Source organism: Onychostoma macrolepis, chromosome 14 (genome assembly GCF_012432095.1).
Source record: "Onychostoma macrolepis isolate SWU-2019 chromosome 14, ASM1243209v1, whole genome shotgun sequence".
NCBI classification, from domain to species: Eukaryota; Metazoa; Chordata; class Actinopteri; order Cypriniformes; family Cyprinidae; genus Onychostoma; species Onychostoma macrolepis.
This window is the reverse complement of record NC_081168.1, coordinates 16,685,575-16,706,867: the sequence shown is the minus strand read 5'-3', so window position 1 is coordinate 16,706,867 and position 21,293 is coordinate 16,685,575. Positions and strand designations below refer to the sequence as shown.

General features: G+C 37.8%; 1 protein-coding gene across 12 annotated transcripts in view; it reads left to right on the top strand.

Annotated features, from left to right (window-relative positions):
- The window catches only part of rapgef2b (Rap guanine nucleotide exchange factor 2b), a 135,774-nt gene that overhangs the window by 84,727 nt on the left and 29,754 nt on the right, over window positions 1-21,293 (top strand). For 7 of the 12 annotated variants that reach the window (XM_058797256.1, XM_058797255.1, XM_058797258.1 and 4 more), the window contains 3 exons: window positions 14,393-14,524; window positions 16,400-16,438; window positions 19,947-20,124. In XM_058797256.1, the coding sequence (XP_058653239.1) occupies window positions 14,393-14,524; window positions 16,400-16,438; window positions 19,947-20,124 (349 nt within the window). Of the gene's footprint in view, window positions 1-3,730; window positions 3,989-14,392; window positions 14,525-16,399; window positions 16,439-19,946; window positions 20,125-21,293 lie in introns of those variants that run through there. The other 5 variants (XM_058797259.1, XM_058797263.1, XM_058797262.1 and 2 more) reach the window with 2 other exon arrangements.

The window sequence follows — 21,293 nt, the reverse complement described above, 5'->3', positions numbered from 1 at the left end:
ATTTTTCGTTTTCATTTTAACTATAGTTTGTCATTTTTATTAGTTTGTCTTTTTTATGTCTATTAATAGTGTTTATTAATTTTTATTTCGGTTTTAGTGTTATTTTAGTACATGAAGTTAAATTAAAATGAGCTGAAATTAAAAGAAAAATGTTGAAAAAAATATATATATATTGTACAAAATGTTTTTCCCCTAGTAATTTCAGCATCTTTGGTCACCACTTTGATTTCTAGGTATCTAGATATGAGTTAGCCTTTTTTAAATCTATATCAGTTGATCACTAAACAGCCAGATTATTATGTACCTTAATCTAAAACATGTTTGCTCACTTCATCTTCATGGACATGGACGCTCTTTGTTGTTTCACATGAAGCGGAGGCTGCTTGACCCACTCTCAACCTTTCCATAATGTGCATCTATTGTTCCTGAAATGTGCTCTGGTTGATGCTGAGCCGTCCCTTGATGTGACCCTGTTACCACAGTGACGTAATGACGCTCTGTTTTCCTGTGATGATTGGTGGTTGCTCTAATGACAGGACGTGGCAGCACCTGAGCTTGTTTTTGTCAGGCATTACATCATCGGGGATGATGTCATCAGGGGGTTGTTTTGGTCCCTGTGCATAGCTGGAAGCTGTCCAAAATTTCAATCTGTTTCTTCACGCCCACATCGCCTCTGTAAGCACAAACGTGCAAGCTGGCTGTTTCTATTTGATACGGTAGCGAAATGCTTATGTCTAAGTTTAACACTAAAAGCCTTTATCACTTCATTGCATATAATTAGCATTTAATTATATTAAATTGGTATAAAGCTTTTGATGCAGCCATTAACAGCACACATTTGAATGAACATATATTTTCTTGAGAAATTATTCATTTTAATGTTTTTTTTTTTCAACTATTAGGTTTATTATTTTTTTTACTATATATATTATTTTTACCATAAAGGTTGTTACTATACTTACTGTGCTATACTGTTATTTATACATTTTTATTTATGCCATATTGACATATTTGCCTTTGTCATTAGCATTATGTATAGATATTTGCATAAGTCATCTGATTGGATGTCTGTTGGCCTATTGACCTGCTTGATGCATTGTTCATATTTTTCTTTGTTATTCAAATTCTTATTATCATATAGTGTCAGTCCAGGGCACAGCTAGATATTACAGCTCACCTCTCTGTGAAACAACGAGTGCTTTATACCGGATGGACAGATGACTGATTGATTGAATGATAACATTTACTGTATGTCTTTATTTTGACAGACAGAAAGAATGATGGACCTTTAGGGAAGAGTGTGTGTGTGTGTGTGTGTGTGTGTGTGAGAGAGGGGTGAGCTCACTTCTGTCATCACAAAGCTAAAGGGTCGTGTGTGGGTGGGGCTGTCATTCGCCCAGAGGGGGTAACTGGAGCGTTTGTGTGTGTGTGTATGTGTGTTTGGTGGGGGTGGGGAGTGAATTGGCAGCGTTGTCATAGTAACACAGAGGATGTCAGAGAGCCATGTGCTCTGTGCTTCTGTCGTCTGCTCTCATCTTCCATCTCTCCGTCTCTCCGTCTCTTTTTCTTCCTCTCCAGCCTTCGCTCACACTCTCCCGCCCAAACCGACCAGGAAATGGCTCTCCTCCGCGGTTGCCATGCCAACTGCCTGCAGCCCTGGTGGTGAGCGGAGGGGAGCGTGATAATGACATTACTCTCACTGGGCTAACTGTGCTCATCCTTCATTTCTCTTGTCTTTCCATCCCTCTCTATCCATCCCTCTCTGCCTCCCCCCCCACCACCACCATTCAACTCTCTCTCATCCTCTCTTATTTCCATATCTGCACCTCACCCGTTGCATGCTCTTTCATTCTCATTTTCTCATTAGCACTCTCTTGTTCTCTTGCAGTGTCTGTGCGAGTGTGTGTGTGTGTGTGTGTATGGGTAATTCACATTGAATACCAAGTTGACCGTCCTGCTTAAAGGGATAGTTCACCCAAAAATGAAAATTTGGTTATCATTTACTCACCCTCACTCACCCATTCCAAACCTGTACGAGTTTCTTTCTTAATGTGGAAAATAAAAGATATTTTGAAGAATGCTGGTAATCCAACAGTTGACGGTCCCCATTCACTAATATAGTATTTCTTTCCCTACATGGAAGTCAATGGGGACCAACAACTATTTGGTTTTTTAAAATATCTTCTTTTATGTTCAACAAAAGAAAGAAACACATAAAGGTTTGGAACGACATGAGGGTGGGTAAATGATGACAAAAAAATCATTTTGGGGTGAACTATCCCTTTAAGCAGGACGGTCAACTTAGCATTTAATGTGAATTAACCATTTGCATACATTTTTGGGTGAACTATTCCTTTAATATTCCATCTAAAACATTAATTGTGTGTGTGTGTGTACAGTATGTGTGTATGTATATACAGTATGTGTATATATGTGTGTGTGTGTGTGTGTGTATATATATATATATATATATATATATACATACACACACACACACACACACACATACTGTGTATATATTTGCCATTTGGTAGATGCATTTATTAAATTTATATTACATAAAGTATATATTTATGAATATATAAATACAATATTGTAACTAATAATTACAATAAAATATTAAAAATATAATGGTTTAATAAACATTATTATCAGCTATACAGAAAAATACCATTATGAGATTAAGCTCATAATTGAGAAACTACACAGAATGTACTCATAGCTTATGAACATTAAAAAGCCCATTAAATATTTACATTTCCCAGTGAAAATGGAAGATTTGGTCAGACATATCAAAAAGAGTAATTTTTTATTTAAATAACCAGTAAGCTTTAGCTGCATTCTTATTGTAGAGAGCTTACAATTGGACAAAAAATTTGTAGTGCAAGATGATGTCATCAGAATTTTTAATTTATTCAACTAAGAGAAAAAACACACAAAATTTTACATTGGTAAGTCTGCTCAAAGTTAATTTAGTTAGCTTACTGGAGTGAAATAATGTAAAAATGGCCTAATAGACATGAACTAATATCCACAACTTCGTTTTTGATTTCATAGGCTGTTTAAAATGCAAAAAGAGGATTTAAATGAAATAAGCAATTACAGAACCCAACTTTCTTTTATACATACGTATAAACGTTAACCCTGAAGATGATTAACCATGTTATGCGTCAACTACCCATATGTGTGTTGTATGTGTGTAGTATAGCAGGCACCAGCGGCGCTCTTTCAACATCAGTGAGGGAGGGAGGAGGTTCCTATTCAAAGCCCCCTCTCTTCCTCCCCCTCCACACACACTCTCTCTTACACACTCACACACCCCCTGCTTTGGACACAAATGAACCGAGAGTGTTTAACAAAGACAGCTTGGATGCGTGAGGTTGGTTCTCTGGTCACAGCCTCGGCTAATGGTGCATAAATCCATTCGCGTGGAGACGAGAGAGACAGAGGATGGAGAGGCAGTGAAAGTGCTGTCAGCCATTTTTGCCTCTTTTTCCCTCATTTTTTGCAACTCCGTCGATCGGCATTGGTCGTCACTGGTGGGAGAGTCTTACCTAATTACCTGAAACGGAGGATTCGGTTTTTGCTCATCCCTGCTTGGATTTCTCATCCTTTTGCACTGTGTTTCGCCTTTCTTTCCTTTTTTTGTGGACCCAGTGGACAGACAGATGCCGTGTGCACCTGACAAGGAAAAACATTAATTTAAAAAGAATTTGAAGTGGGAACCGCGTTGTTCGAATCCAGAGCATCATCTCCGGCGAACATACTCTCTCCCCCTCCTTCCCCGGGAAAGATTCTCCTCTTCTCCCCTGCAGGAGGGGGGAGAAAAACGGGAGACAGGGGAAGACTCACTGGAGGGGGGAGAGAGGGAAAGATTAGTGGGAACCAGCAGGATGCTTAAATTTCGCTCTGGCTCTGTACCTCCATTATGAAGCCATTAGTTAGTGGTGGCGGCCATGGAGTCTCCAGCCAGGCTGATAAAAGCCCCGTAAGTATCGACCCTCCTCAAAATACTAGCAGCATTCGCTCATCAGATTAGCCTGATGCGCCGAACATGATCAGGATGGACGGGAACAGCGCTGGATGCATTGGATGTCTAATATTGCAGAGAGCTAAATGAGATTTCAGTGATTGTAAATGGCATATCAAATTGCGTTTTTGCAATTTAAAGGGTTAATTACATATATGCAGATCTGTTGTAATTGACATTTCATGCAAGTCTGGTGTAGTGCTGTGTTTTATCGCTCGACTCTGTGGAATCTTGTATTACGAGAGGCTGTCGAGTGACTCGACCTCATTCATCCGCTGCTAGTGTAATGTGTGTCAGTGTGTGAAGGCGGCCATGTGCACACCGCCCCCCGTCACCCCGCACACGCTCAGACGTGTGTGTACTGGATGATGAAATGGCCAAGATCACGTTTGGCTTGTCACAGCTCTGGGGAATCAGTAAAAATGAGATTTAAATGGCTTTATAATGACTGTGTGCGAGCGTTTGCGTGTGGGAGGAGTTATGACGTTGCTGAACAATGCTGTCAGCTCAATATATGTTGCGTTTCATAAAGCCACCTGTGACCGAATGCATCTTTGAACGCCTTAATGCTTGTTCGTGTGTGTGTGTGTGTGTGTGTGCAAGTGAGTGATCACGTTCAGTGATGTTTGCACACGGGCAGCATCGGAAAGCGATCAGCGCCGGACTGCTGAGTGGAATGATGAGCACTTTTAGCTGTAAATGAATTGATCTTCTGTCAGCCATAATGTGCTAGTGTTCGTTTGGCCTTGTACAAGCCCTGAAAGCATGTGCTGGTCTTCGAACGCCTTCATAGATCCTGACATAAGAGTGTTGCTATGCAACAATACAACAATTCACTGTGCAAGCTGCAGTGATACTGTGAACAGGTGTTTCTCGTCAGAGTGTGAAGGCTTGAGCACAGCTAGAAAAATGAAATTGACCAATCAGATGTCGGAACCAAATTATGTTTTTATAATATTATTTTCCCTTTAAGGCATGCTAGTTCACTCGTTGGCCATCTTGGTAACTCCATTGGGCAGCTATTGTCTATCTAGATTTATTTTATTTATTTTATTTATTTATTTATTTTTTTACTATAAGGCAGGATTTCCACCATATTGAGCATTTTGATTTCTCCCATTTATTTTTCTACATCTCCTCCCTCATACATTCTTTGATTCATTTCAGTGCTAGAATTAATATTATTTTTCATGCATCCTTCATATTATGTTTTATATTTATGTTTTGTTTCATGAAGTTGTGTAGATATGTTTGCTGTTTACTCTAGTAACTTCAAATGAAGTCAAAAAACATTTTTTGTTCCTTATTACGTATTAATATTCAAAATATAAATAAAATGTAAAAGTTAATAAAATAGCAAAACTGTAATATTGTAAAACAGTAAAAAAAAATAATAATAATTCTATTTGAATATATATTAAAATAGAAGTTATTTTTGTGATGGCAAAGCTGAATTTTCAGCAGCCATTACTCCAGTATTTAATGTCAAATGATAATACAGAAATCATTCTAACATGTTGATTTGGTGCTCGAGAAACATTTCTTATCATCAATTTTGTAAACTGCGTAATATTTTGTCGAAACCATGACATTTTTAGTATTATTTGAAGCATTTGTATTTAATTTTAATTAATTTATGCATTTGTGTTGCTAGTATCATACTCTACCTGTTGAGCTTCAGCAATTATACAAAATCATATAGTTTGTGCTGCAACTGCAGTACAAAAGTTTTTCAAATGTAATTTCACCATCTTTTCTCTTTTTGTAAAAAACCATCTTCAGTTTTTAATATTTTAATGCCAAAAAAAAAAAATATATATATATATATATATATATATATATATATATATATTAATTTGCAATCGCTCCAATGAGAATGTGTGTACAGAGCTCTTTTTGAAGACCAGTTGGACATATGCTGGTCATTTAGCATAAATTAGTTGCATCTTTAAGGAGACCAGTACTTGAAGAGATTAATTGCGGACACTATTTCATTGAATATCAGGAAGTTGTGGTTTTCCTTTGCTGTATTCCCTACATTAGCGTAGTAAATATATTGGCATGTGTTTGTGAGAATATCGGTCCTGTTTAATCTGACGCCCAGCTGAAGCTCTTTAATCTTTTGATCCTCTCAGCTCAGGAAAGCGAGAGGCCCCAGAGCGATGCTGAGGCTTATGGGATAGGTTTGCAGCTTTGAGTCCTCCAGCGTCAGCCCTTTTTTATAATGTCACACCTTTCGCTTTGACAGACATGAGCTCATCACACGCATATAAGCTACAGGTTCACATATCCAAACCTCAAATGCTAAACAGCAGGTAGGGTTTTGTTAGAAACAAGTATGCATGCAATTGTGCATAAAAATAAGCTAAAGCAATTTCTGGTAGCACTCTTTTCTGGCTATGTAGGTCATTAAGACTGCAGTATCTTTTTTGGACTTGCTTTTGACCCACAGACATTTTAAAGAGCAAGGATCCAGTTAAATCTGTGACCCTATAGCATTTATTAACCTTGCATTCGTACAGATAAGTGTGAAAGGTTAGTGTTGCCTTAGGCCCATTCATTTATTTACAAACTCCCCCAGAGGCATCGCAAGAGTGATATTTGGGACCCCTGTGAGTGTAGCGTGCTGTCTGTGACCTGTGCGCAGTTTGACTAAAAGCCTCTTGGGTTAATTGACTGAAGCCTGCCCTAAATTGTGTGTTATGAGAGTTAAGTCTTTATTATGTGCAACAGTGACATGTAAAGGGCACTTAAAGGACAGGAGCGGACCCCTGGGTGGGCACGGGAGGCAGGCAGGATATTGCTATTGACACATGTATATCGACTGCTGTCGCTACCAACATTTTGTCTAAAGGATGTCTTTGCATACCAAAGATGTATGTAGAGTCAAAACGGGCTGGGATGTTGCTAATAAATTAAACATTTTTGGTCAGTTTTTAAATTTGAGTTTTCATTCATTTGGCCCTGAGGAGCTTATGCTACCATTAATATCTTGCTGGAATCTAGATATGTTTTATCACCATGCATGTTGAACCATCCCTCCAAACTAATGCATGCCAATTTTGTTTGTTTTGATTTCTTATACATACTGAGATCACAGCTAAAAGTGCATGCATATGTTCTTTAATAATTGGTCAGTAATTATATATATATATATATATATATATATATATATATATATATATATATATATATATATATATATATATATATATATATATATATATATATATATATATATATATATATATATATATATATATATATATATATATATATATATATATATATATATATATATATATATATATATATACAGGTTCATCTCAATAAATTAGAATGTCGTGAAAAAAATTTTTTTTTCATGTAAGTTATTTCAAAAAGTGAAACTTTCATATATTTTAGATTCATTGCATGTAAAGTAAAACATTTCAAAAGTTTTTTTATTTTTTTATTTTTTATTTTGATGATTAGAGCTTACAGCTCATGAAAGTCAAAAATCAGTATTTCAAAATATTAGAATATTTACATTTCATTTTCAATAAATGACCATCCCTACAGTATAAATTTTGGGTATCTCTTGTTCTTTGAAACCGCAATAATGGAGAAGACTGCTGACTTGGCAATGATCCAGAAGACGAACATTGACGCCCTCCACAAAGAGGGTAAGTCACAGAAGGTCATTACTGAAAGGTGTGGCTGTTTACAGAGTGCTGTATCAAAGCATATTAAATGCAAAGTTGACTGGAAGGAATAATTTGGGTAGGAAAAGGTGCACAAGCAACAGGGATGACTGCAAGCTTGAGAATACTGTCAAGCAAAGCTGATTCAAACACTTGTGAGAGCTTCACAAGGAGAGAACTGAAGCTGGAGTCAGTGCATCAAGAGTCACCACGCTCAGACGTCTTCAGGAAAAGGGCTACCAAGCCACTTCTGAAGCAGAGACAATGTCAGAAGCATCTTACCTGGGCTAAAGAGAAAAAGAACTGGACTGTTGCTCAGTGGACCAAAGTCCTCTTTTCAGATGAAAGTAAATTTTGCATTTCATTTGGAAATCAAGGTCCCAGAGTCTGAAGGAAGAGTGGAGAGGCACAGAATCCATGTTGCTTGAAGTCCAGTGTGAAGTTTCCACAGTCAGTGATGATTTGGGCTGCCATGTCATCTGCTGGTGTTGGTCCACTGTGTTTTCTGAAGTCCACAGTCAATGCAGCCATCTACCAGGACATTTTAGAGCACTTCATGCTTCCTTCTGCTGATAAGCTTTATGGAGATGCTGATTTCATTTTTCCAGCAGGACTTGGCACCTGCCCACACTGCCAAAGGTACCAAAAGTGTGCTTGACTGGCCAGCAAACTCACCTGACTTGAACGTCATAGAGAATTTATGGGGTATTGTCAAGAGGAAGATGAGAGACACCAGACCCAACAATGCAGATGAGCTGAAGGCCACTGACAAAGAAACCTGGGCTTCCATACCACCTCAGCAGTGCCACAAACTGATCACCTCCATGCCACGCCGAATTGAGGCTGTAATTAAAGCAAAATGAGCCCCTACCGAGTATTGAGTACATATACAGTAAATGAACATACTTTCCAGAAGGCCAACAATTCACTAAAAATGTTTTTTTTATTTTATTTTTTATTGGTCTTATGAAGTATTCTAATTTGTTGAGATAGTGAATTGGTGGGTTTTTGTTAAATGTGAGCCAAAATCATCACAATTAAAAGAACCAAAGACTTAAACTACTTCAGTCTGTGTGCACTGAATTTATTTAATACACGAGTTTCACAATTTGAGTTGAATTACTGAAATAAATGAACTTTTCCACGACATTCTAATTTATTGAGATGCGCATATATATATATATATATATATATATATATATATATATATATATATATATATATATATATATATATATATATATATATATATATATATATATATATATATATTGCATTGAAACTAAAAGTACTGATAACCTACAGTTCAGTTAACAAGTTCAATGTTGAGTAATGAGTTTGTGCAGTGATCAAAACCACCACGTTCTGAGTTTGTGAAGCTTTTTGAATGATTCGTTAGATTAACTGGTTCATAAGAGTCATTTGATACGAGGATAACTGAATGGAAAGATGTGTTGTCGTTTTTTTATTTTTTTTGCAGTACACAGCATTGTTACATTCAGTTCATCCTGCAAACTCACATTTACAAATATATGGGTAAAATATAATTTTCAGTATACTGCTTTAACCAGTATATCTCCCACCCCCACCTTAGAGAATAAGCTTCATTAGTCTTCAATGCTCCATTTCTTGTTCAATGAACCACCTCATAAAATGAACTGTGTATGTTAGCAGGTTGTTCTTTGGAAGGAGATAATATTTGTGCGTTGCCCGTGGCGATGAGATTTATGAAAGTAAAGCATTTTATAAGAAGATCATACAAAGTTTTGGGAAGATAAATTAAATGTCATGGACAATTTGTGCAATATTTAGGACTTGGAACACTTTGTAATCTTTTATTCTCTTCTTAAGTCATAAGCCGACCCACAGGGACAAATCTGGAGATGCCTGCAGAATTGGAACAGCTGTTGTTGTTGCACAAAGTTCCTCTGCTAACTGTTTTGGCAAATTTAATAATACTCTTAGCACAGTTTAACATTTTACCATGTTTAAATCCATTCTGTGATTTTTCCATTTCAGAAAATGAGGTGAAATGAGCGACTGTTCGCTTCAAACAAAAATATGTTTGTCTTTTCTTAAACGCTGTACATGTATTTCTGTAGAAAGCTCTTGTCATTGTAATGAAGATGCTGTTAAAACACTGTGCAGTTGAAACTCCTGTGGGAAGCATCACGTGCAAATCACCCTCATTTACAAACAAAAAGACACCTTGAAAAATGGCATTGCTCAGTGTAAGCTGGTAACTGCGCCATTGTTCCCTGCTCGTTTCTATGACAGCAAGGAGGAAAGCCCATGTACACTCCTGAGAAGTGAATTTACTGGCGTGCTGGAGGTTTTGATGGCTCCTTTCTGCAGTGGAAGCGAGAGGAGAGCTGATGTGTGTATCATAGCTGACAGCTCTGTGGCCATCCAGGACTGTTCAGGGAATAGCCTTGAGGAACACGAGCAAGGGATGTGGAGGGAGGATTGAGGCGCTTTGCTGCTATCACTGCGCCTTTATTTTAAGTGCTGAATGTACCCGCTGACCTGATAGTGTACACTGAACCACATCAGTCTGAGTGTGTACTGGTGCTTCAAGAACCCTTAAGTACGCTTTTCTTTTTTCTAACTTCTCTTTTGTCTTTCATTTGTTCTGTCCTTCGTTGTTTTTTTGTTGTTTTTTCTTCTGTCTGTTTGCTAGTTCTTGCGTTCTCTTTTGTTTGTATGTTCTTTTGTACGCTTGCATGTTTATTTTTGTCTTTCATTCATTTGATCTCTCTTGTTTTTGTTCTTTTATTTTTCTTTGGTCTTTCATTCTGTCACATTCTGTTTTTCTGTTGTCTTTCGTTAATGGTGTTTTGTTTTTCGTTTTTTTTAAACTCTCGTTTGTTTGTTCCATTTTCTCATTTTGTTTTGCTTCATTCTCTTTTTTTTTTGTTCATTATGTGCTTTTTTTTAAGTTTCCTTTTGCCTTGCTTTCCTCCTGTCTGTTTGTTATTCATTCTGTCTGCCTTGCAGTCCTGTATTTACTGTAATTATTTTTTTTTCTTTTCATTCGTTCTGTCTTTCAGTTATTTGTTCATTTGTATTGTATATTGCTTCATTTCATTTTGTCCTTTTCCTTTATTTTGTTAATTGTAAATATTTTCATTTTTGCTTAATTTGTCTCCTCCTCTCTCTCTCTCTATTTGTCTTTTATTTCTTATTCATTTGTCCAATGTTTTGTTCTTTTCTTTGCTATGTTGTGCATTTTTGTATTTCTTTCATTCTGTCTTGTGCTTTTTACTAGTTTGTTCGTTCGTTCGTTCATTCATTCTTTTCTTTCTTTCTTTGTTTTTTTCTTTCGTTCTTTTTTTCTTTTTCGCTCACTCAGTCTCTCATTTTTTTTCTCTTCCTTCCTCTTATGTTGTCTCTCTGCTTTTAGGTGTAAATAGCCGTAATTAATATGGATGAACTGCCATGGCAATGGATTAAAATAATGAATTTGCGTATGTGAGGAGGAATATTCATCAACATTAGTGTGTTAACACCTTTAGCCTCACAACGCACAAAACAGCAGGCATCTACCTCCATTCCCCCTGTTACCGCACCAGTATTGGTGCAGATGGTGTCTTGCAAATATATCTGCATCTATTCCATCTATAAGGTTGTTTTTTCTGTGTTCAAGCTCTCCGTCTCCCAGGAGAATTGGCTGCATTTCCAGCATGTATATGATTATGGGAGTGGAAATTAGGTCAGATGCCTTTTGTATGAAAGCTATACTCAGCCACAGCTGGCTGAAGACATCCAATAGCCCCCCAAAAAAAGCAATTTCACTCGTGAACACACATGCACACACGCAGGCACAATCAGGAGCCGATTGAAAGAGCTTTATCGGAATGTGGCCGTGTGTGCACGCGTGTGGGCTGTGTGCACTCTAATATTAGCTGAAATTGGTTCTTAGCTCCTTATCTCAGTGCTGTTGTCAGAGCCTTTCCTCTTGCACAAGCCCCCACACACGCATGCTTTGCTCTTGCAGCCGCACCCCTTCAAATATGTACAGAGCATCGCCACAAAAGAGCTGCTTGCTCACACTGAACCAGAGGAAATAAACATGCCACATGCATATCTTGTAGTCTTCGACTATGCAGTGTCTTTCTTTCATTAATTATGAGGTATTTGTTTTCCTAATGATTGTTTTTGTGTAGATATGACCCAGCCTTGTTCGTGCTGTCAGCCAAGATAGTTCTACAGTGCCAAGGCTGTCTTGCATTAGAAATATAATTAGAAATTTCAGTTTCTCTACAGCTTCAGTCCAAATTTAGCTTTGGGGAATCAACGTATAAGCAGACTTAATGGCAGGCTTGCAGAAAATATACAGGACTGTGGAAAATATGAGCTTTTAGATGTTCGTTTGTTCTTTTGAGGTCATAGAATGGCTTTGTGTGAGAAACCGCTTGTCAACAACCATTAGCATTAGAAAATGAGCTGTGCTATTCTGTTGAAGGAAAATAGGGAAACCCCGTATTAAATGTGACTGAACTGACTGATATTGTGTTGCATTTGATGAAACTGTGGATCGGGAAAATTGCCCCCGTTTAAGATATTGTCCGGTCATGTTTTAGCTCTAATAAAACATTGAATGTCTCTGAGGCCTGGAGAGGAGTCATATCAGAAACATCAGACTGCAGGTGTGATGAATAAATGATAGCGTAGTGGACTGCAGCTTTCCACAAAACTGACATTACTTTGAACCTTAGCTGAAAAGACTGCAATCTGTGACATTTGGAAGTCCAATGAAGTTCAAATCAGCGCGTTTTGCTTTTAGTCTATATCTGTTCGCTTTGAGGCCATATATATATATATATATATATATATATACAGTCAGGTCCATAAATATTGGGACATCGACACAATTCTAAAATTTTTGGCTCTATACACCACCACAATGGATTTCAAATGAAACGAACAAGATGTGCTTTAACTGCAGACTGTCAGCTTTAATTTGAGGGTATTTACATCCAAATCAGGTGAACGGTGTAGGAATTACAACAGTTTGCATATGTGCCTCCCACTTGTTAAGGGACCAAAAGTAATGGGACAATTGGCTTCTCAGCTGTTCCATGGCCAGGTGTGTGTTATTCCCTCATTATCCCAATTACAATGAGCAGATAAAAGGTCCAGAGTTCATTTCAAGTGTGCTATTTGCATTTGGAATCTGTTGCTGTCAACTGTCAAGATGAGATCCAAAAGAGCTGTCACTATCAGTGAAGCAAGCCATCATTAGGCTGAAAAAACAAAACAAACCCATCAGAGAGATAGCAAAAACATTAGGCGTGGCCAAAACAACTGTTTGGAACATTCTTAAAAAGAAGGAACACACCGGTGAGCTCAGCAACACCAAAAGACCCAGAAGACCACGGAAAACAACTGTGGTGGATGACCGAAGAATTCTTTCCCTGGTGAAGAAAACACCCTTCACAACAGTTGGCCAGATCAAGAACACTCTCCAGGAGGTAGGTGTATGTGTGTCAAAGTCAACAATCAAGAGAAGACTTCACTAGAGTGAATACAGAGGGTTCACCACAAGATGTAAACCATTGGTGAGCCTCAAAAACAGGAAGGCCAGATTAGAGTTTGCCAAACGACATCTAAAAAAGCCTTCCCAGTTCTGGAACAACATCCTATGGACAGATGAGACCAAGATCAACTTGTACCAGAGTGATGGGAAGAGAAGAGTATGGAGAAGGAAAGGAACTGCTCATGATCCTAAGCATACCACCTCATCAGTGAAGCATGGTGGTAGTGTCATGGCGTGGGCATGTATGGCTGCCAGTGGAACTGGTTCTCTTGTATTTATTGATGATGTGACTGCTGACAAAAGCAGCAGGATGAATTCTGAAGTGTTTCGGGCAATATTATCTGCTCATATTCAGCCTAATGCTTCAGAACTCATTGGACGGCGCTTCACAGTGCAGATGGACAATGACCCAAATCATACTGCAAAAGCAACCAAAGAGTTTTTGAAGGGAAAGAAGTGGACTGTTATGCAATGGCCAAGTCAATCACCTGACCTGAATCTGATTGAGCATGCATTTCACTTGCTGAAGACAAAACTGAAGGGAAAATGCCCCAAGAACAAGCAGGAACTGAAGACGGTTGCAGTAGAGGCCTGGCAGAGCATCACCAGGATGAAACCCAGCGTCTGGTGATGTCTATGCTCCAGACTTCAGGCTGTAATTGACTGCAAAGGATTTGCAACCAAGTATTAAAAAGTGAAAGTTTGATTTATGATTATTATTCTGTCCCATTACTTTTGGTCCCTTAACAAGTGGGAGGCACATATGCAAACTGTTGTAATTCCTACACCGTTCACCTGATTTGGATGAAAATACCCTCAAATTAAAGCTGACAGACTGCAGTTAAAGCACATCTTGTTCGTTTAATTTGAGATCCATTGTGGTGGTGTATAGAGCCAAAAATGTTAGAATTGTGTCGATGTCCCAATATTTATGGACCTGACTCTCTCTCTCTCTCTCTCTCTCTCTCTCTCTCTCTCTCTCTCTCTCTCTCTCTCTCTATATATATATATATATATATAAATTAAAAAGTTGGGTCAATTACTGATTAACTGTCATGGTTATTAGCTTTGCAGGTTGCATATGGATCATTATGGTCGAATGTACATCCTGATGCTCGGTTTGTTTGTCTCCATATGCAGCTGCCGGCAGACTTCAGCAGATTGCACCTGGCAGACGGGATTCACCCCCAGGTGACACACGTTTCCTCCAGCCACTCAGGATGTAGCATCACCAGTGATTCTGGGAGCAGCAGCCTGTCGGACATTTACCAGGTAACAAACACCTTGTCTTTGGGTAATGTAGGAGTAGCAGCTTTGTGACAATGCCATCACAATGTGAGACACATACTTTATGATCTAAACTGAGAGTCAACAGTTTTTACTGTTTTCTGCTGCAATGACTAATGCAGCTAGAAATAATAAAGTAATAGTTTACTCAAAAAACAACTTAATTTCTTGGCTCTCATGTTGTTTTGTGTAACCCAATTGGAGGTTCAAAGTATTCAACAATCTCATTGCTCAGTTTGTCGTAACCATGTAAGTTAAGCGGTATATAAGTATATGTATAATATATACTGTGTCTGTGTGTGTATGTATGTATGTAAGTAAACCCTCTATGGCAGCGGTTCTTAATTCGAGTCCCCGCTCTGCATATTTTGCATGTCTCTCTTAGTTAACACATCTGATTCAGATAACCAGCTCGTTAGAAATGAGCTCCATGCATGAACTGTGTTCCGACTGACATAATCCCTACACAGTGTCCATTGCTTCCTACTCCCTGAAGAGGGGAAATCCGTTGAAGTTTACTTCACTTCGGAACATTCATTCACATATTTGCGCTACGCCACCACCTGCAGCTTGCCTGCAGCGTCTTCACACACAGACGAAACTTACTAGAGTGTGACATAAATGCATCTGTAAATAAATACAATTTAAATTCACATCTCGTACACTTTAATGACCTTTAAATGAAACACGTACACTCGCTTCAATCTGGAATCATGGTGGAATATCCTGTGATGTCCACTTCACAGGGCACTTAGTTCGAATAGAACAGACGCCTGAAGCGATAAGAGATACACACAAAATGTGCAGAGTGAGGACTGGAATTGAGAACTGCTGCTCTATGGTACACTGTTGCCATATGGCAACATTTTCCTAAATTCTCCCCAAAAATCGTTTTATTTTTTTCTCTCAAAAATCTGTTTTGATTTGTATAATTGAAGCTATTTCATGTAGTAAAAACTTATTTGAAAAAAAATATTTCATGGTTAGAACATAATGCATACCATAGAGGGTTAAAGGGATAGTTCACCCAAAAATGAAAATTCTGTCATCATTTACTCCCCCCTCAAGTAGTTCCAAACATGTATGAATGTATTTGTTCTGCTGAACACAAAGGAAGATATTCTGAAGAATGTGGGAAACAGAGCAGTTCTGGGGCACCATTGACTTCCATAGTATTTTTTTTTCCTACTATGGAAGTCAATGGTGCCCCAAAATAGCCTGGTTACATACTTTCTTCAAAATATCTTCCTTTGCGTCCGGCAGAACAAAGACATTCATACAGGTTTGGAACTACTTGAGGGTGAGTAAATGATGACAGAATTTTCATTTTTGGGTGAACTATCCCTTTAAGTATGTAATATATATAATACCGATAAAAAGATTGAAGTCACAAATGCTTTTGAAAAAGTCTCTTATTTTTTACCAAGGCTGCATTTATTGGATCTAAAATACAGTAAAAACAGTAATAATTTGACAAATGTTCCTATATATGTAATTTATTCCTGTGATGGCAAAGCTGAATTTTTTTGCATCATTACTCCAGTGTCACATGATCCTTCAGAAATCATTCTAATTTGCAAATTTGATGCTTAAGAACATTGCTTATTACTATCAATGGTAAAAACAGTTGTGCTTTTTAAGATTATTTGATGAATAGAAAGTTCAATAGCATTTATTTGAAATAAAATAAATACTATAAATGTAACTTTTGATTGATGTGTCCTTGTTGAATAAAACTAATAGTTTATTTCAAACAAATATACATGTATATGGAACAACGCTGAACCATTCCTTTAATGTGCATGCAAATTTCATTCCTCTTTATTCGTTTATTTCATTTACGTTTTATTCATTTGGCAGATGCTTTTATCCAAAACATCTTACTCAAGTGCATTTAAGGTACATATTTTATCAGTATGCATGCTCCCTGGTAATCAAACCCAACACTTCTGTCACTAAACGTTTGTCACTATAACTAAACCTGAGCCAATGACCTGTGAAACTGAGCCAATGAGATTAAAACAGAAGAACCCCATTTCCCTATTATATCAGTGCCAGTCTATAAAATGTGTATGTTTGCCTCCATTAATCTTATTAATAGTGTTTGGCTTGGTATTTGCGTGGCTGTTTAATTGATTTCCTTGTGTGATGTGTTTGCGGATTAAAGATGTTTTGTGGCAGGCTGTGTGCAAAGGAGTATGGGACATAATTCAGTTTATGCAGTGTCCGTGATCCTGGCCTTATGGCCATCTGTTAAAGGCTCATTAACAGCTGGACAGTGTCCTCATGAAAAGAGGTTGTGATCTTCCTGCTCTACACCTCGCTTTACTACAATTCTCCTCACCTTTCTCTGCGATCCACGGCTCGTAAAACAAGAGCAGGCTGAGTGGAATGTTGTCTATATAAAATGAATGGTTTAAAATCAAAATTCTGGTTGCATGTGTTTGAAGCTATTGAAGCTGCACAATAATTTTATTCATGTGTCTGCCTACAGTTAAGCTAATTAACTGCTGTATATAATTATATTAGTTAATTTAAGAATGGTTCATTCTAATTATTGTTTTCAATACAGTTTAACATTAGTGTCTTTTATCATATCGTATTTTTTCAAAATCTTATCCAAAGTTTTGAACGATAGTGTATGTAAATTAATCTTAAAGTTTTGATGCAAAAATACTTTTTGACTTTTTTTTTTTAATTATTATTATTATCCAGTCAAAGACTGTCTGAAGTTTGTTACTCTTCTAATTTAACATTTCCCTGCATTAAATTGATGAATTACTCACAAAAATACACAACAGAAACATTTAGTAGCAATAGTGGTCTCACTTTTGGACCCCACTGTATGTGGGTATCTTACAGTACTTTTTGTAAAGAGTAATGGCCCATATCCTCAATGTGGCTGTCAAAGCGGTCTCTCTTTTTTTTTTTTTTTTTTATAACATTTGAATAAATAATGATACAGGTTCTTCAGGGAGGCTTGAAAGCATTGATCCAAGAATAGCCCTGCTAAAAAATTAATGTTCCCTTCACGCTCATCTTAGCCGCCCAAACAGTGCTATAGATCGCACCAGACATGGCAGTTTGAAAGATAAATCAGTTCCTTCATCGGCTACAATGTATTAACAGCCCCTGTGTTTGTCTACACTGATTAGCTGTTAAATGGTTTTCATAAGGGAAGCCAGCCCGACTCTGCCTGCATCATTGGTGGTGTTTGATTCTTGTTACAGCAGTCAAACTTTTGAACGCTGGTTTATCAAGATGTGACTTGAGTGTGATGCATTTGGTTTGCTCCAACCTATCTGCCAGAGACTTAATGATCTGGAGTGAGTCATCAACTTAACAGTGTCTGGATGAAAATGTGATGTAATGTAAATCCCAAAAGGTTCAGGTAATGGGTGACTGCTTAGTGTATTGATTTTTAGATCTTGAAACCACATTAATCAACAGTCATTGATACCTTTCCTCAACAAGATTGCTGTTGTTTAAGTGCATAGATTTCAGTCGTCATGCACCAGTGACTTACTGCTTTGGGAATGCATATTTAATTAATATTTGAGAGTAGGGAATACTGGGGTTTCCTGCGATTTGATGGATGCGGTATTTGAGATTGTCTGTCATTGTAGTTTGGAAATACTGGTCATAGATCTGTGTTCATGTTTTAACTCCAATCTGATCTCCGGGACAGATGTGTGCCACAGGGTTATCAGGCATCTGCGAGCTCATGCAGGTTTTTAGGAGGATTTTTGGCCTTAAAGGAACAGTTGACCAAAATAGAAATTCTGTCGTCGTTCCAAATCTGTATGACTTTCTTACATTAAACACAAAAGGAAATAGGTATGCTGGTCGCTCTTTTTTGTGCAATTGAATTGAGCTGCCATGCTTCAAAAAGGGCTGCAAAAGAACCATGAAAATGATTCATATGACTTTTGTGCAACTCTCACCATAAAACTTTTTTTTTTGAGGAACAGTTTAAAATTTAAGCTATTTTCTTGAATTTAAGTTGGTAATCACTTTTAGTGAGCTGTTAATAGCTGTGACCGGAACAGTGAGTCATTGAGTACTCAACATGAGTACTAGATCTTGTTGAATTATTTCTTCAGTAATCATAACCAATTATAAAAAAAAAAAAAAAAAAAAAAGCAAGAATTTGACTCGCTTCCCTTATTAAAAGATTTCAAGATTTTTAGTGAATAACAACTTTAACCATATAAACCAAATGATAAAAAAAAAAACATGGTTTAAGGATGAAACATATCTTTTTGGTATTATGATATTTGAATGCAGCTTTTTAATTAAAAAATCCAAAAAGCTTTAATCCCCATTCACTGTAATTGCAGTGAATAGACTCTCCACCATTTCTCCTTTTTTATTCTGGGTAATAAAGAAAGTCATACAGGTTTGGAATTACATGAGGGTGAGTAAATCAGAATTGTTATTTTTAGGAGATCTATTCCCACAAGTAGTTTAGACCTCTTTAAGAGGGATGCTTATGTGATGGATAGCCCACTTGTTTTATATAAGTGCATTTTGCCACCTGCCACATGACCATCCTCCCCCACTCCCCTGTCCCCACCCTAAAAAAGAGTCCAGCCTCACATTGCTCCGCCCAGTTCGCCCTCTGAGTGGCTGCTTTCAGCACCGTCTGAATATTTGATGAGTAATACAGGTCATTTAAGTCAAAATGACATGCGTTTGTGTGAGCCCAGATCGAGGGGCTTAAAAAATTAAAAGTAGCTGGAAGCCTGAGCTCTAAAGATGCGGCTGGGACACGGCTTCTGCAAGCATTTGGTCAAGGCATCATTGTGGGCAGTTTCAGGGAGGAATAGAGCATCGCTGGGGCTCCTCAGCCAGGTGAGAGCGACTCAGGGTTGGTTGCGATAGGAGATTGTGGTGTACACAATGGGATGGGTGTTTCTTTTGTTGCATACCTAGTCAGGTTGGGCCATGTCGCAGTGCTGAGTCGGAGTTGGGTTGTATTTTCAAACATCTACCTCTGCACTTAAATACCCAGTATATATATATGTGTGTGTGTGTGCGTATGTGTATATATGTATGTATGTATGTGTGTATATACATATATATATTGTTACCTGTGCTTGTGTTGGTTGGTTAGTTTTCTTGCTTGCTTTGAACTGTTGTTATACAGTAGCACATGCAGTCATGTTCGTCATCTGCTTCCATTTTGTTTCTAATTTGGAATTAATGGAAAAACATCTTGGTTTTCTTTAGTCTTGAGTCTTTTTTGATTCTTGCTTCTGAAATATGTTAGATTTTACGTCTGTGATCAGCTCCAGGGTTCAGGATATTAATTTAGAAGAAACACCACAGTGATGTACAAATATAAAGCAAAAAATGTCCAAAATGCCTTTCTATGATTGACTGAACAAAGGTTTCTGACCCACAGGCCACCGAGAGTGAGCCCGGCGACATGGACCTCAGTGGCCTGCCCGAGACGGCCGTTGACTCCGAGGAGGATGATGATGAGGAAGATATCGAACGTGCCTCAGATCCCCTCATGAGTCGAGACATTGTCCGAGACTGCCTGGAGAAAGACCCCATGGACCGAACAGATGATGACATAGGTGAGCGATTCACTTAAACCATCACGCTAGAACATGATTCAAACACCAGAGTTTGCTTGAGGAAGAAAGAGGAGATTCTCGAAAGCGATGAAATAATTTACCAGGAAAGCAAGGTAACAAAAGGTCGGGGAGACTACAAAAGGAAAGCATGAGGGGGAGACATGTTGATTTTTTCTAGGTCACCCTCTCAGCCGAGCCTCTCGGAGCGCATTAAAATTTGATTGGCTGAGCCGCATCCACAGCTACGCTTCAGTGGTGCCGTGCCAAGCACAGGTCATCGAGTACGCAGACAGGCCATGGGCAGGGAACAAAATCCAAAATATCTTGTCTTCACTTTCCTCGATCTCAACTCAACCACTCCGGGCTTTGGGCAGCCCTGTCACACTAGCTAAAGCCAAAGACTTGATTTGATTGGCCTGTCGAGCATGGAAAGAAAAACTATTAACTTGCTATAGAAAAACTATTATCTTGCTGGCCAGTTCCAATAATTCATATTGATTGTAAAATAATGATTGCATTGCGATAAATGGACACAAGAGGTTAAATGTACCATGTTCTTTGCAATGAAATGTTCAGCACACTTGCAGGCATGCTAAGCTGTCATAAATATGTAAATGGATTCTGTATGAGCACTTTTGCCCCTCTGGCCTTTATTATTATTGAAACACACTTTTCATACTCTCACTAGTTTATTTAAGTTGCCTGCTGCCATTGTCCAACAGTGTATAGCAATATAGCAGAGTAGGAATTGTCATTTTTCTGTCAGTATTTCTGCCATTTCTGCCACATCCCAAAGGATATTTTGTATTTAATAACATCCTGTGGTGAAAATGGCTTTCTAAGGTTAATGCTGCAGCATTCTAAATACACAATTATATCTTTATTTTGTTTAATATTTCTCAGGTTTTCTTTTCACATTGCATGTCTTGAACTTGATCTCAGTGACAACAACTGAGGGACAGTTGTAATTTGGCTAAAAAGTGACAAAGTGAGCAATTAAAGAAAAAAAAAAATCGCTTGCTAAATACTAAAGTGGTTTATTTGACTAACTATTTTAAGTGGTTAATGTACTAATTTAACTTGGTTTATCATGGTTTGTAAAATGCAGTAATATTTTAATTTTACATTTCAATGTTGAAAATTGAGCATCTGGTAGAGTAAAATAAAAT